Source organism: Canis lupus, chromosome 9 (assembly GCF_003254725.2).
Source record: "Canis lupus dingo isolate Sandy chromosome 9, ASM325472v2, whole genome shotgun sequence".
NCBI classification, from domain to species: Eukaryota; Metazoa; Chordata; class Mammalia; order Carnivora; family Canidae; genus Canis; species Canis lupus.
In genome coordinates, this window is record NC_064251.1 from 34,011,984 (window position 1) to 34,028,220 (window position 16,237).

The 16,237-nt window shown below is 41.2% G+C and overlaps 2 protein-coding genes across 2 annotated transcripts; both read left to right on the forward strand.

The window, feature by feature from the left end:
• Positions 1–2,022: 2,022 nt before the first annotated feature.
• Positions 2,023–2,964, forward strand: LOC112655632 (olfactory receptor 4D1). The gene has a single exon (XM_025440830.1). It carries the CDS (start codon positions 2,023–2,025, stop codon positions 2,962–2,964), a length of 942 nt encoding a protein of 313 aa, XP_025296615.1.
• Positions 2,965–12,412: 9,448 nt separating this feature from the next.
• On the forward strand, positions 12,413–13,570 carry LOC112655492 (olfactory receptor 4D2-like). Its single transcript, XM_025440630.3, has one exon. It carries the CDS (start codon positions 12,413–12,415, stop codon positions 13,355–13,357), a length of 945 nt encoding a protein of 314 aa, XP_025296415.3. The 3' UTR covers positions 13,358–13,570.
• Positions 13,571–16,237: the final 2,667 nt, after the last annotated feature.

A 16,237-nucleotide genomic window follows, 5' to 3' on the forward strand; every position in this document is an offset into this window, starting at 1 on the left:
AGGCAATGAAGAATTTTTTAAAGTTTTTATTTATTTATTTTTAAATTTTTATATATTTATTCATGAGAGATACACAGAGAGAAGCAGAGACATAAGCAGAGGGAGAAGCAGGCTCCTTGCGGGGAGCCTGATGTGGGACTTGATCCCAGGACCCTGGGATCATGACCTGAGCTAAAGGGAGATACTCAACCACTGAGCCACCCAGGAGCCCCAAAAGTTTTGATTTAGAGGAAAAATATCTTTTAGGAAGTTGACATTACATAGTGTGCATCTCTGACTGATAAAGGCATATAAAAGTGTGAGATAGTTGAAATCTTTATAGGGATAGAGATAAGAAAATAATGCTATTTGCATTTTAGCAATCAGTAATTAAGTGGGAAGGTTGGAATTGAGGATAAAGTGCTAAGGATCAAGGGCTTTCACAGAGAGGCCAAACCAGGCCATTTAAGATGCTGCCCACCCAGTCTAACCTTGGCACCATGTGCTAGAGCAAGGACACAGAGCTAGAGACAAAGATGTGTTATCCTCTGTTGGGGTTGCTCCGAAAATGCCCTTGGAGTATCTGCTCCACTCCTGCCTGTCTCGGGGCTTTCTACCCTAGTGTGCTGGGATAAGCCTATTTTAACTGTTTCATCATGTCATTTCCCACCAAAAGGCTTACAGAGGTTCTCGATTGTCCATAGGGATGCTTTTCAAATAGTCTTATGCTAGAAGTTGGTGAAGCCACAGAATAAAGTGCATCTTCCCAGAACACCATTTTTACACAAACATTGGGGGTACACGTGAATTTTAGATAAGATAAACATGATACTGTTTTAAGTACTGAAACACCTCACAGATAATTTCAGAGATAATTCTGTCTAATATTTGTTGATATAAATCTTTTTACACTTTTCAATTCTCTATGAAAACTACTTTAGTGCAATTGCTGTTGTTCTTCCCATATATCAGGTGGGACTCAGGGAAGAAAAATATTTTTATGTTCTATTATCTTCACAGGGTCAAGCCTCAGGGCAAATTTTCCTGAATGATTAGAGAAAACAATTTTCGAAAGGTGTAACACAAGGGGATGAGTTTTAACATTAAAGAACTCCCTTTATTTTTCAAGTGAATGTCTTTTAGAACTTTCACTTACTGAACTAAAGAAATGTTTCTTCTCTATTTTATGTTTTCTATAACTCCTTGGTCTAAGCAATTGAGGTTTATGAGCCACAATACTTATTTTTTAAAAAGCCCCTCAAAGATTGTCTAGAGATAGGTGTATAATAGAAAGTTCACATAGTTTTTAAAATATAAAGCTTGAGAATTCAAGGAAATTTTGCATTTGTCCTGCGCTGTTTTGAGTTACCTTTGCAGACGGCCCAATGGCAACAATGCCATTAGAGAGGTATTTATGTAGAAAAGTCTGAGAAGTACTAATCATCCCACCTTCAGCCAAGATCATCTGCTTGTTGGCTTTACATCTGGTTCCAAATTAGGGCATGACAATTTCTTCTCATCCACACCTCTCTTCCTTCGGCAATGAATCATATGCAGCTAGTCAAACCTTTGCCATGAAGAAGCATCTATTTGTTTATCTAAAATCATTAGTCTCTATATCCTCTCAAGATTTTTGAGATGATGCTGATATTTGTGGTCACGTGTACTTGATGACATGTTTATTAATTGTTTTTTTTTTAATTCTACCATATTTGTGGAACCTGTATTTCACAGGGCACTATGTTGGGCACCTCAGGTATGAATCAGACATGAAACCTGTGGACAAGGACAGAGGGATACAAAGGGGGAAAGACTTATAAATAAACGCCTGTGATACAATGTAGGGTGTGGTTAAGGAAAGAAGTCTGTGAGAGCCTTGAAAATGTATTTATCTCCATGGAAGGTTCTCCTAAGCTGCATCTTGGAATATATTTAACAATGACCTTGGTTAACTTATTCCTGACTCTCCAAAGGAAAATGATGGAATTTTCATGACTTTTTTTGCTTTGCATGATTATTCTTTAGGCATGTGGTGAAGATCACATGGAAGCACAGAACATCACACAAGTGTTCCAGTTTGTCCTTTTAGGATTTTCACAGACCCAGGAGCTCCAGAAATTCCTGTTCCTGGTGTTCTTATTTGTCTATGTCACCACCATTGTGGGAAACATCCTTATCATAGTTACAGTGACTTCTGACTCTCGGCTCCACACGCCCATGTATTTTCTGCTCCGAAATCTGGCTGTCATAGATCTCTGCTATTCCACAGTCACTTCTCCAAAGATGCTGGTGGACTTCTTTCATGAGGTCCGGACCATCTCCTACCAGGGCTGCATGGCCCAGATCTTCTTCTTTCACCTCTTGGGTGGTGGGACTGTCTTCTTCCTTTCAGTAATGGCCTATGACCGCTACATAGCCATCTCCCGGCCCCTCCACTATGTCACCATCATGAACCCTCGATTGTGTGTGGGGCTGGTGGTGGCTGCTTGGGTAGGGGGATTTGTTCACTCCATTGTCCAGCTTGCTCTGATGCTCCCGTTACCTTTTTGTGGCCCCAACATCCTGGATAACTTCTACTGTGATGTCCCACAACTGCTGAGACTCGCCTGTACTGATACCTCCCTTCTGGAGTTCCTCATGATCTCCAACAGTGGGATGTTAGTTCTCATCTGGTTCCTTCTCCTTCTGATATCTTACACGGTCATCCTGGTGATGCTGAGGTCCCACTCAGGGCAAGCCAAGAAGAAGGCAGCTTCCACATGTACCACTCACATCATTGTGGTGTCTATGATCTTCATTCCCTGTATCTATATCTACTCCCGGCCCTTCACTCCTTTCCCCATGGACAAGGCTGTGTCCATCAGCTACACAGTTATGACCCCCATGCTCAACCCCATGATCTATACCCTGAGGAATCAGGAGATGCAGGCAGCCATGAAGAGATTAGGCAAGCGCCTCATGGTATGTAACAGAGAGTGGACTTAAAATATCTTGGCTTTAAATGACAAGCCCTGCCTCTAAACCTTTGTTTTACTATGTGAAAAGTGGAAAGAAGTCTTTATAGAGTGTGACGTTTGAGATTAAATCGATATTTCTATGGACCTACTCCCGTGTCAGGTACTGTGTCAGGCGCTTCTCACTTTTATCTCATCCTCATAAAATGGACAGTGGTTATATTATTTTATGTTAAACACTTTAACAAATGAGAAAACTCAGAGAGAAGTGACTTACTTAATGGTGACCTGCAAGTATGTGGCAGAGCTTGGCTGGGACTTGGATCCTCTGACTTCAAGTTTAGAGACAAGGGCTATGGGTGGGATGTGAAACTCAAGGTCTCCCACAAACACAAAGGAAAACCTAGAGAGTTCCTCAGCTATGGGTGAATATCTGTGGTGACTGGAGAACAATTTCATCTTACCTCTGGAACAATCACAATCTTTTCTGCTTTCTGCTTTTAATCTTCTTTCTTTATCTTTGGAGTTCTGTAATGTTACTCAGCTATGTCTTTGCATTCACTGGTGGTTGTCAATTTTCTTGTGCCCTTTAAATCTATTGACTCCATTTGTAAATGACAGAATGACCAGAAGTCACTTACTGGTTTAATTTTTTTAAAAATTATCTTGAGTCCCTTTTTTAATTTATGAAAATTTTACTTATGTGATCCAGAATATCAATTCTAAGGATGGAAGGAAGCATAGAAATGCTAATTATAATCTATAACATTGACTTAAAGGAGAGAAATGGGAGACATTTCCTCAGATGTATCTTAACATGTGGTCTCACAACATGAGATACTCAATTCTGAACTGAATTTTTTTTAAAGACTTTATTTATTTATTCATGAGAGACACGGAGAGAGAGAGAGAGAGAGAGAGAGAGAGGCAGAGACACAAGCAGAGGGAGAAGCAGACCCCATGCAGGGAGCCTGATGTGGGAATTGATCTGGGGTCCCCAGGATCAGGTCCTGGGCTGAAGGCGGCGCTAAACCGCTGAGCCACCAGGGCTGCCCTCTGAACTGAATTTGTTGAGAAATACCTCCTTTAGAAGGACACAGCTGTAGACCTAAGAATTTAAGACATCTCTTACTGAGGCTATGCTATGTTTATGATATAAATGTGATTCAGATCCAAATTTATTAACCTTAAATGGGTTGGTGCAATGTCTTTCATGACAAAGGCTGTACAGAAAAAGTTTAAAATAAGTTGTTCATGGGGTACATGTGTGGCTCAGTTGATTGGACATCCAACTCTTGGTTTTGGCCAGGGACATAATCTCAGGAGTCCTGGGATTAGCCTCAGGTCAGGCTCTGTGCTCAGCAGGGAGTCTTCTTGAAGATTCTCTCCCTCAGCTGATCCACCCACTCATGGGCTTTCCCTCTCCCTCTCCGCCCCCCTCTCTCTAAAGTAAATGAATGAATCTCAAAAAAAAAAAAAAGTTGTTCATAAAATAGTTTAAATTAAAAACATTCCCCACGTTCTGATGCTGTCTTTAATTGTATAGTGAGACACTAACAGGATTTGTGGCCAAGGCTCTCAATCTGGGCTCCAGCTCTTGTTAGTTGTGTTCCTCTTGGACATCATTGAATTTCTACTTCTTTAGCTATAAAATTTACATAATTGCTCACAGTGTTGTGTGGGTCAGTGGGGTAAATGGAAAACATCCAGCACAGGACTTGGCATATAGTAGGCATTCAATTAATGTTAGTTCCTCCACCCATTCCCATTTATAATTATTTTTTTACTTCCCATCAATACTTTCTCTTAAATTTCATTTCCAGTATCATTCATATACAGTGTTAAATTGGTTTCACATGTAAAATACAGTGATTCAATAATTCCATGTATTACTCAGTCCTCATCAAGGTAAGTGTACTCTTAACTTCCTTCACCTAGGGGTGCCTGGATGGCTCAGTGGTTGAGTGTCTACCTTTGGCTTAAGTCGTGATCCTGGGGTCTTGGGATCGAGTCCCACATTGGGCTCCCCACAGGGAACCTGCTTCTGCCTCTGCCTATGTCTCTGCCTCTCTCTGTGTGTCTCTCATGAATAAATAAATAAGATCTTTAAAAAAGTCCTTTACCTAGTTCACCTATCCCCCAACTACCTCCCCTATGTTGGCTCATTATCTGGTTTGTCTCTTTTTTCCCTTTATTTGTTTTGTTTCCTAAATTCCACATATGAGTGAAATCATATGATACTTGTCTTTCTCTGACTTATATCACTTAGCATTATACTCTCTAGTATGTTGTTGCAAATGGCAAAATTTCATTCTTTTATATGACTAATATTCCATTGTGTACATATATCACATTTTCTTTATCCATTCATCTATCAATGGACTCTTGGACTGTTTCCATAATTGGGCTATTGTAAATAATGACTCAGTAAACCTATGGGTGCATATATCCTTTCAAATTAATGTTTTCCTATTCTTTGGGTAAATATAGAGTAGTGCAATACTGGATCATGGAGTACTTTTGTTTTTAATTTTTTGAGGTATCTCCATACTGTTTTCCACAGTGACTTCATCAGTTAGCATTCCCACCAAGTGCTTGAGGATTCCATTTTCTCCACATCCTCTTCAGGACTTGTTATTTCCTGTGTTTTTGAGTTTAACCTTTCTGACAGGTGTGAGGTTATGTCTCATTGTGGTTTTGATTTACATTTTCCTGATGATGAGTAACTTGAGTGTTTTCTCATGTCTTTTGGTCTTCTGGATGTCTTCTTTGGAGAAGTGTATGTTCATGTCTTCTGCCCATTAAAATTTTTTTAAAATTTAATTGAGAGAGAGAGGGAGATCACAGAGGGAGAGGTAGAGGGAGAAGCAACTCACTGATGACAGGGAGCCTGACTTGGGGTCAACCCCAGGATGCTGAAATCATGACTTGAGCCAAAGGCAGATGCTCAACTGACTGAGCCACCTAAGCACCTCACTCCCTTTTTTTAAAAAAAGATTTTTAAAATTAATTAATTAATTAATTAATTAATTAATTTAGAAAGAGCAAACATAAGGAGAGAGAGAGAAAGAGAGAAGCAGACTCTGCTAAGTGGAGAGCCTGATGTTGGGTTCAATCCCAAGACCCCAGATCGTGATCTGAATTGAAGGCAGACCCTTATCTGACTGAGCCACCCAGGTACCCCTGGATTTAAATTGGATTTCTTGTTTTCTGCTGTTGAGTTGTAGAAGTTCCTTATATCTTTTGAATACTAACTCTGTTGGGTATGTCATTTGCAAATATCTTCTGCATTTCAGCAGGTTATCTGTGTTGTTGATTGTTTCTTTTACTCTGCAGAAGGTTTTTATTTTGATGTGGTCCCATATTTCATTTTTGCTCTTATTTCCCTTGCCTCAGGAGACATTTCCACAAAAAATGTTTCTATGGCTGCTGGAGAGACATTACTGCCTATACTCTCTTCTAGGATTTTTATGGTTTCAGATCTCACATTTAGGTCTTTAATCCACTTCCAGTTAATTTTGTGTATAGTGTAAGAAAGTGGTCCAGCTTCATTCTTTTGCATGTAGCTGTCCAGTTTTCCCAAGACCATTTGTTGAAGACACTTGTTTTTCCCATTGGATATTCTTTCCTGCTTTGTTAAAGATTAATTGGCCATATAATTGTGGATTCACTTCTGGGTTTTCTATTCTATTCCTTTGGTGTTTGTGTCTATTTCTGTGCCAGTACCATATTGTTTTGATTACTTGAGCTTCGTAGTATAAGTTGAAATCTTCTCAACAACACTTTTAAGTTAAATCAAGATAGTTAGGGCAGCCTGAGTGGCTCAGTGGTTTAGCGCCACCTTCAGCCCAGGGCCTGATCCTGGAGACCCAAGATGGAGTCCCACGTTGGGCTCCCTGCATGGAGCCTGCTTCTCCCTCTACCTGTGTCTCTGCCTCTCTCTCTCTCTCTCTCTCATTCTGTCTCTCATGAATAAGTAAATAAATAATCTAAATAAAAGAGATAGTCATCTGGTTCTTTAGGGTCTAAACAATCAGGTCTAGTCAAGTAATGGTCTTTTGTCATTTTATTTATATAGGATTAGTGAAAACAGCGCTCTCAGAAGTTGTTGATGGAAGGCTGTACGTTATTTCAGTAGTAGCAGGTTAAAACGATATTTTGTTTGAGTGTAACTATACTCAGCTGACACACAACGGTACATTACTTTCAGGTGTACAACATAGTAATTCAACTTCTTTATATGTTATGCTCAGTGATAGTTTGATTCTGGCTCAGAGAATACTCCATGTCTTAGCCTCATTAATCTGCAAATCTTGCCATTCCAGTTGCATTTATGATCTAGTTCAGGGATGACTGAGGTATGAGGAGGAGAAGACCTCAATTAGCCCTGCCTAGGAGTTAGTTTTACATTTGATCCATACAAGGTGGTGTATCGGTCAGAGTTCCACCAGAGCAACAGAACCAGTTGCATAACCAGATAATATGAATATATTAAGAGATTTATTACAAGGAATTGACCTACATGATTGTGAGACTGACCCCTGAGCCAGTAGAAGTGCATAGGACAGGCATCAGGAAGGGCAGGCAGGGGCTCTGAAGCCACAATCCAGAATGTCACCTTCTTCAAGGAAACCTCAGTCTTGCCCTCAAGGCTTTTTAAGTCACCGACTCACGCACATCCAGGTTATGTAGGAAATTCTCTTTTACTTAAAATCAACTGATTAGGTAGCAGTCACAAGTGTGAAGTACCTTCATGGCAACACTTAGATTAGTGTTTGGTTGAATAACTGGGAACTATAGACTCATCAAGTTGACATATGAAACCAGCCATCATAACAGGAGAATTATTACTATCAGTGATGCTGGGCACCCTTAATGAGAATATAGATGAAGTTCCTTCCAGATTTATCTTGCATCCATACAAGTTTGAGGTGGTAACAACAGTTAAGCCTGACAAATATTTATTTTCTTAGATATATGGTACATGGGGAAATCATTTTCTCAGTTCAGTTTTCCATGACTGGGTCTTTAGCATGATTACTCCTTTCCTGCCATTCTGGTGTTGGGAATTCATTATGTTGGCCAGTGGATGCAGTGAACAGATGAGGTTTGGTGGACATTCTACAGACCCATAAGTGTCTTGACAGGGGAAATACATTAACTGAAATATCTCAGTTTTCTCTTAGTGAAAGCTAAGTCAGAATCAGAACTCAAAAATCAGCCACATGATCATCAACAAAATGTACAAGCCCTGTCCCTTTCCCCAGAATCAATCCAGACCACTTGGTTTCAAGTGATTAAATTTTAAATTGGACTGAAGCTCTAAACAAGAGTTAGTGGTTGGTTTCTCTTTTAATCTACATTTCCTGTATGTGGAAAATCTTCACATTGTATTCTTATCTGCCAGAGATACCCTATTAGGCCAACTGTAAACATGTCCAATGCAAGAATATAGACCAACCTGGAAATGCTATGTAGATCAGAGAGACCTAAAAAATCAGATTTTACAACACATCAAGCTTACAGTGGCAGTGAATTTTGGTTTTGATCGCTTTCTCATAAGGAGACATTTTAAGAGTTTCTTGTAGCAATCAGTGTGCTAGAATCAGTAATAGTTCGCATATAAAACGCTAGCATTTTATATGCAATGGCATATTACTCAGCCACCAAAAAACTGAAATCTTACCATTGGCAACAACATAGATGGAACTAGAGGGTAATATGTCAAGGGAGATAAGTCCATCAGAGAAAGACAATTATATGATTTCACTCATGTGTGGAGTTTAAGAAACAAAACAGAGGATCATAGAAGAAGGGAGGTAAAAATAAAATAAGATAAAAGCAGAAAGGGAGACAAACCATATGAGACTCCTAACTATAGGAAACCAACTGAGGGTTGCTAAAGGGGGGTGGGTTGGAAGATGGGGTAACTGGGTGATGGGCATTAAGGAGCGCACTTGATGTAATGAGTACTGGGTGTTATACACACCTGATGAATCACTAAACTCTACCTCAGAAATTTATAGTACACTATGTTATAATTAATTGAATTTAATTACAATTTTAAAAAATTCTACCATTTTATAAATAGTATGAGTAGACCTGGATACAGTTGGTAAATCGACACTGTGGTTCTGGTTGGTAAAATAAAAGACAACATTTTTTTTTTTTAAAGATTTTATTTATTCATGAGAGACACAAGAGAGAGGCAGAGACACAGGCAGAGGGAGAAGCAGGCTCCATGCAGGGACCCTGACGTGGGACTCCAACCTGGGTCTCCAGGATCACACCTGGACTGAAAGTGGCGCTAAACCACTGAGCCCCCCCCCCCGCCCCCAGGCTGCCCCAAGGACAAGATTTTTCATGAGTTTCCATTGTAGTATAGAAACATTTTCCCACATACGACTTTCCCTAAATAAAGATCAATTAAGTTTAAAAGCAGAAGGAGGAAGAAAGAGAAGAAGGAGGAGGAAAGGAGAAGAAAAAAGGAAGAAATGTTAGCTTGAATATTCTGCACATGCGCATGAGAGAGAGAGAGAGAGAGAGAGAAAACAGTCAGCGGTGCTAAATGTGTAGCCCAGGAACAGGAGCAACAGAATTATCTGAGAACTTGTTCCAAATGCAAATTTTTGGCCCTATTATCGCCCAACTGAATGAGAAAGTCTGGGGCTGGGGACACACTGTCTTAAGCTCTCCAGGTGATTCTTTTAAGGGTAAGAGTCACTGATCTAATAAATGGGTTTGTCTAAAACTCTCAGAGTCTGTTTCCTTGGAAGAGACTCTTGTGCTTTCGGATCATGGTCTTAGAATCCTACATCCTGCAAATCTCTAAAGTTTTCAATGTCCTTGGTACTTTGGCCCCCAAGGAAGACCTCTCAGAGAGTATATGTTTTTGAGACATTTAGAAACTCTTTTAACAACTCCCATTGTTCCCTGGCCTCCAGGGGGAATCAGTGATGGTGGGGGGGTGGGTGTGGAATCACCCTAGCTCTGCTTCCAGAGGTGAGCCCAGTCCAATAGTGTGTCCCCAAGGATATGCCCTCTTTCCCTAGGGTCACCCCTGCCGTCATAGGTGATCTGTGGGCAGTGGCCAGGGAACTGATGCTGCAGGAAAAGGCTCTTCAAGATTATGTGAGACCTGAAGCCATTCTTTGGTTCTGGGCTGGAGGAAGGTAAGACACCAAGGTTTTCTTCCTTGTAGATAAATCAGCTGCCAGAAGGACCCAAAACACTTACTGGAACGTAGGGGAGAATAAACATAAACAAGTGACATAGACTGGATGGTAGTAAGTCTGAACTATGAAGAGAGTCTCAGGAAGGAATTCAGGGGAAATGTGACATTGAAAACAGATGCCTCAGGTTGCATGTGAAAATCCAGGCTTTTTTTTTTTTTAAGATTTATTTATTTGTTTGTTTGTTTATTTATTTATTTATGATAGACAGAGAGAGAGAGAGGCAGAGACACAGGAGGAGAGAGAAGCAGGCTCCATGCCGGGAGCCCGATGTGGGACTCGATCCTGGGACTCCAGGATCGCACCCTGGGCCAAAGGCAAGCACCAAACCACTGAGCCACCCAGGGATCCCCGAAAACCCAGGCTTTTAACAACCAAGCAGGAACGGAGGGTGCTGAGAGCAGAGTGTGAGGAAATACACCACAAAATCCCCACCTAGACCCAGAAAACAAGGTCACAGAATTACCTACTACTAATCCATTTGTTAGCAAACATGTTTGGAGCAACTGCTAAATCAGCATTTCTGTTCTAGGTGCTGAAGCTATTGAGTCACCGAATTTACACTCTAGTTAAGAGAGAGGGACAAGAGAAGAAAGGGAAAAATGCTCTAAGGGAGCTATTTATAAAACCTTGTTGGCACCCAGAGAAAGAGATTAATTCTGCATGCAAGAGATGGGGGAGGAGTCACGGAGCAGGTGATATCCCAGTCCTTGTAGGGTGAGAAGGTAGTAAAAGGCATTTCAGGAAACAGAACTCATTACCAAGGCTACAGAAAAAAACGAGTTTATGGCACATATGAGAAGCTATGAATTTCTTAAATGGCAATCAGTTCCTGGGTGACAGGGATACAAAGGTAGGTGAAGGCTATATTTTATAGCCTTGTGTGACTCGCTGAGAGGGAGTTGCATGCACATATGTAAGCATGTGTTTCAACTCTGTACAAATGCACAAAGCATGTTGAGCAGCATGGAAGAGTTTGAGTTTTAATCTAGGGGCACTAAACAGTCATTGGAAGCAAATGGAAGCCAAAGAATGAGATTAACATGACCTTTAATCTATCTAGACTGCAGAAAGCTCATGAGAGAGGATGGGACTGAGACAGGGCAGGAGGAGTGGGAGAGGCCCCTAGCCCGAACCCCACACCCCTTACCTCTTCCCCTCCACCTCCTTCTCCAGTTTTGCCCCATTCCCTCTCCTTCCCCACTGCAACCATTTTCCCTTCCTTCACCTGCTCTCTTCTTCCCTCTCCCATCCTCTTCCTCTCCTGCCTCGATTCCTTTGTCTGTTCCTATTGCTCCTATCTCAACATCTTCCTTCATCTTCTCCCCTTACACCAGTAACATCTTCTAAACTTCTTGTTTCCTCTCAGTAGAGCTCTCTGAGTCCCCATCATGCAATATTCGTCATCTATTTCTTAATCCAGAGACTCTCTTGTCTCAGCACACATCCATATATTTCAGGCCTCAGGAGGTAAGGGGCTGCACCCCACAGTTCCTCCTCCACACAGCAGTGAACACTACCTGCTTTTGGAACGTTGACTATCCACAAAGATGGGCACAGGGCAGAGCAGGAGGAGGGGGCAAAATAAAGATCCATGTCTCTGCCTCTGGGAGCTTTCAGTTAAATTGTGGAGGAAAAACATAGTCACAGGAAAAGCTCATTAACAGGAAGACGTATTAAATATTGATTGAAAACTGGTTATTAGAAAAATTTATTTGAGACTAGTAGAAGGGAGGATGTCTTTAGAGGAGGGGAATATCCAGAAGAAGTGATTGCCAGAATGATTTATTTCCAGGCTGTTCTAGGAACTTGATGTGTCATTTTATTTCATCTCCTAAATGGTTCTATAAAGAAATGTTTTTATTCCTATCTTACAGACGTGGAAACTGAGGCTCAGAGAAATTAAGTAGTTTAATCAAGGTCAGATCTCAAGGAAGTAGAAACCCTGAACTTGACTGCTGGTATGTTGAACTCCAACTGTCTCCCCACCCAAATATCCCATGTAATCTTTGAAAGACAGGTTGCATGTGGCTCTGGATGGCTTTAAGATATCTCATGAATGTATATTACAGCACCAACTTGTAAATTGTCCAAGGTAAGCCCAATTAATCAGCACCTGGTGATATGGTCTGCACAAGAGGATCCATCATCTAGGCCTGGAAACTCGGTTTGAGTCCCTAGCACTAAAAGCGACTTCATGCATCAATGCCTGTGGTTCAGTTTCTTTAGGTGTATGGACAAGATGCCATGGAGCCAGAGAACCTCACGTGGGTATCAGAATTTGTCTTCTTGGGGTTCTCCCAGACTCGAGAGCTCCAGCTTTTCCTGTTTCTGGTGTTCTTGTTTGTCTACACCACCACTGTCGTGGGAAACCTCCTCATCATGGTCACGGTGACCTCAGACACCCGGCTCCACACACCCATGTACTTTCTGCTCCGAAATCTGGCTGTGCTGGACCTCTGTTTCTCCTCTGTCACTGCCCCAAAGATGCTGGTGGACTTTCTCTCTGAGAAGAAGACCATCTCCTACCAGGGCTGCATGGCCCAGATCTTCTTCTTTCACTTTCTGGGAGGTGCCATGGTCTTCTTCCTCTCTGTGATGGCCTATGACCGCCTCGTTGCCATCTCCCGGCCCCTCCACTATGTCACCATCATGAACACTCAGCTCTGTGTCCAGCTGGTAGTGACAGCCTGGATGGTAGGTTTTGTGCATTCCATTGCCCAACTGGCTCTGATGCTCCCGCTGCCTTTCTGTGGCCCCAACATCCTGGATAACTTCTACTGCGATGTCCCACAAGTGCTGAGACTTGCCTGCACTGACACGTCCCTTCTGGAGTTCCTCATGATCTCCAACAGTGGGCTGTTGGATATCATCTGGTTCTTTCTCCTCCTGACCTCCTACTCTGTCATCCTGGTGATGCTGAGGTCCCACTCTGGGCAGGCGAGGAGGAAGGCAGCTTCCACCTGTACCACCCACATCGTCGTTGTGTCTATGGTTTTCATTCCAAGCATTTACCTCTATGCTCGGCCCTTCACCCCCTTCTCCATGGACAAGGCTGTGTCCATCAGCCACACGGTCATGACCCCCATGCTCAACCCCATGATCTACACGCTGAGGAACCAGGAGGTGCAGGCAGCAGTGAGGAGACTAGGGAGGCGCCAGCTGCTTTGTAAAAGGGATCTTGGACAATGAGTAGGTCACTTCTCCCTGGCTTGCTTTTCCATTTGTGAAATGGAGGGAGAGCTACTGTTCCTGCTGTCTTCACAGCTTGTGGATACGTTGTGGAGGTCATCACAGAAGTGACTGAGTTCTGAAACTAAGCACCTTACTCTGATTCTTCGGAAAAAGGAACAAGTCCTGTTTGGTGGCTAAGGTTTATGCTGGAGTTCTAAAACTCCTGCTACAGTGAGAAGTTCTCATGGCTCCAGAAAGCCACCCTTCTTTTCTCCTTGGTGGATGGTTTCCCCTTACAAGAAAGGTATATCCCCAGTGAGAGCAGTTCTAGTTTACGTGTTTTCCCAGCCACTTTTGGTCTGTGTCCAAACATGTTAGAGAAAGCACAGGCCTTTGAAGACTTAGCCCTAAACTGGGAGCCCCTGGCCCATTTGTCACCAGACTGGTGACCTCGGAGAGGCCACCTGGCCTCTCTTGAACTCGTGGATTCCTCTGCACAGGACTGGCATGAAGCAATATCTGTCCCAACAATCTCACAGATTTGTTACAAGATTCCAAAAAAATGTGTACGAATATTTTATAAACCTTACATAGAACCTAGGTAAGGATTATTGTCATTGTTATCATTCTGCCTGACATTTCTTCTCTCATCGGATAGGTAGTGTTTTGGGAGTGTTTGGTGGCAATTCCTCAGTCAGTGAGGGGGGCCTGGGGAGGGTGGGAGGGCCATGCAACATGCCCAAGAGTGAAACAGAGAACAGAGAGTGAACATAGATTCAGGGGCATGTCTGCAAGAAAATGTTCTTATTTTTATTCATGATGGATGATTTGAGCTCTTCTATGACAATAAGATGTAATCTCATGGAAGCTTTCTGGAAAACCACACTCTAATTTCTGCCTTCCTGGTGGATGGTTCCCGGTTATGATGACACCATTCCTCCATAAGAGCTATCTACTGCCTATCTATTTTCCAATACTCTGTTTTGGTGTGAGTCTGGATTGTTGGAAACAGTACAAGATTTCAAGGTTAATCTTTAAATGAGAGCCCTAACCCATCACTTACCAAATTGATGATGACCTGGGATGAAGCACTTGGCCTCATGACTTCTTCTTCAATGAACTTGCTTAAATTATTATCTGACCTCCAAACCTCACACATTTATTATAAGAATCAAATATAAAAATCATGTGATATAACATCGGGCAAACCATGTAACTAGTTTTTTTCTTTCAGTCTTTTTTCGAGGCTTTTTATTTTCAAATTTGAAAATCTAATGAACGTTCAGAGTATTTCCTCTTTCCATTTTCAGTGTAGTGTAATAATTGTTACAAAAAAGATTATGTGTAAAGTGCATGTGAGTTATAAATCATTATAGCATTATGAAAGCTCCCATAAAGACTACTTGATTCAAGAAATAGAAGTTACCAGTAACTGATACCTACCCACAGGGTCCTCTTCCTCACATTCATTCATTCCTCCCGCAATGAAACCATTTTCTTGAATTTTTAAAAATATTTTATTTATTTATTCATGAGACACACACATACACACACACAGAGTGAGAGAGAGAGAGAGAGAGAGAGAGAGGCAGAGACACAAGCAGAGGGAGAAGCAGGCTCCATGCAGGAAGTCTGATGTGGGACTCGATCCTGGGACTCCAGGATCATGCCCTGAGCTGAAGTTGGCGCTAAACCGCTGAGCCCCCCGGGTTGCCCCATTTTCTTGAATTTTGCATTTGCCGTCTTACTGCTTATAAAACACTTTTATCACTTTTTCACATAAAAATTAGTATATTGTTTCGTTTTGCTTTTTTTGAGCTCCCTGAAAATATCCTACTGTATACATAATAAACTGGGAATTTTTTTTTTTTTTTCCACTCAACATTCTATTTTTAATCTTACTTGAGTTGTTTCTGGTTTGTTGTGGGGTTCTTTTGTTGCTGTTTTTTATTTTTTGTTTTTGGTTTTGTTTTTGTTTTTTTTCTATTGCCAACAGTGCTATTTTGAATATTCCTCTATTTGTCCTCAGTTGCTATGTTGAGGAGCTATGGGTTATATACTTTGTAATGGGATTGCTAAGTTTTGAGGTTTCCAAAGCTATAACTTTACAGAATAGTACCAAGTTGTTTTCCAAAATTTTGGTGCCAGATTACACGGTCTTAAGTGGTGTCTTAAGTATTCCCATAGATTCACATTCTTCTAACAGTTGATATTGTCAGAGCTGTTAATTTTTGCCAATTTATTTTATTTTAATTTTATATAAATCCAATTAGCCTACATCTAGTACATCATTAGTTTCAGATGTAGTGTTCAGTAATTTATCAGCTGTGTATAACATCCAGAATTTTTGCCAGTTTAGTAGGTAAAAAATATTTCTCTGTAGTCTATAGAAATTTGCATTTCTTTCCTCCCTGATGTTTCTTTCTATGTTTTTATTGCATTCACTTCTCCCATGGATACCTTTTGTTAATTTTTCTTTTGACTTTTTTCTAGTGAATGTAGGAATTCTCATTATCACCTGATTACTGCTCTGTTGTCAGTTGTATCATTGCAATATCTTCTCTATATGTGATGTTAATTTTAACGTAGTCAATGTATCAGCCTTTCATTTTAATATTAACTCTTATTGATACCTAATTAAAAAAAATTGTTTCTCACCCAGAGGATAGAAAGATATCCTCTGTATTTTTTTTTTTACTTTAACTTAAACATTTATTTAACCTAAAAATTTTGGGGGGTGCCTGGATGACTGTCGGTTAAGCAACTGACCCTTGATATAGGCTCAGGTCATGATCTTGGTCCTGAGTTGGAGCCTCCTGTCAGGCTGCTCACTCAGCAGGAAGTCTGCTCCTCTCCTTCTCCTTCTGCCCCTCCCCCTACTCACAAGTGCACTCTCTT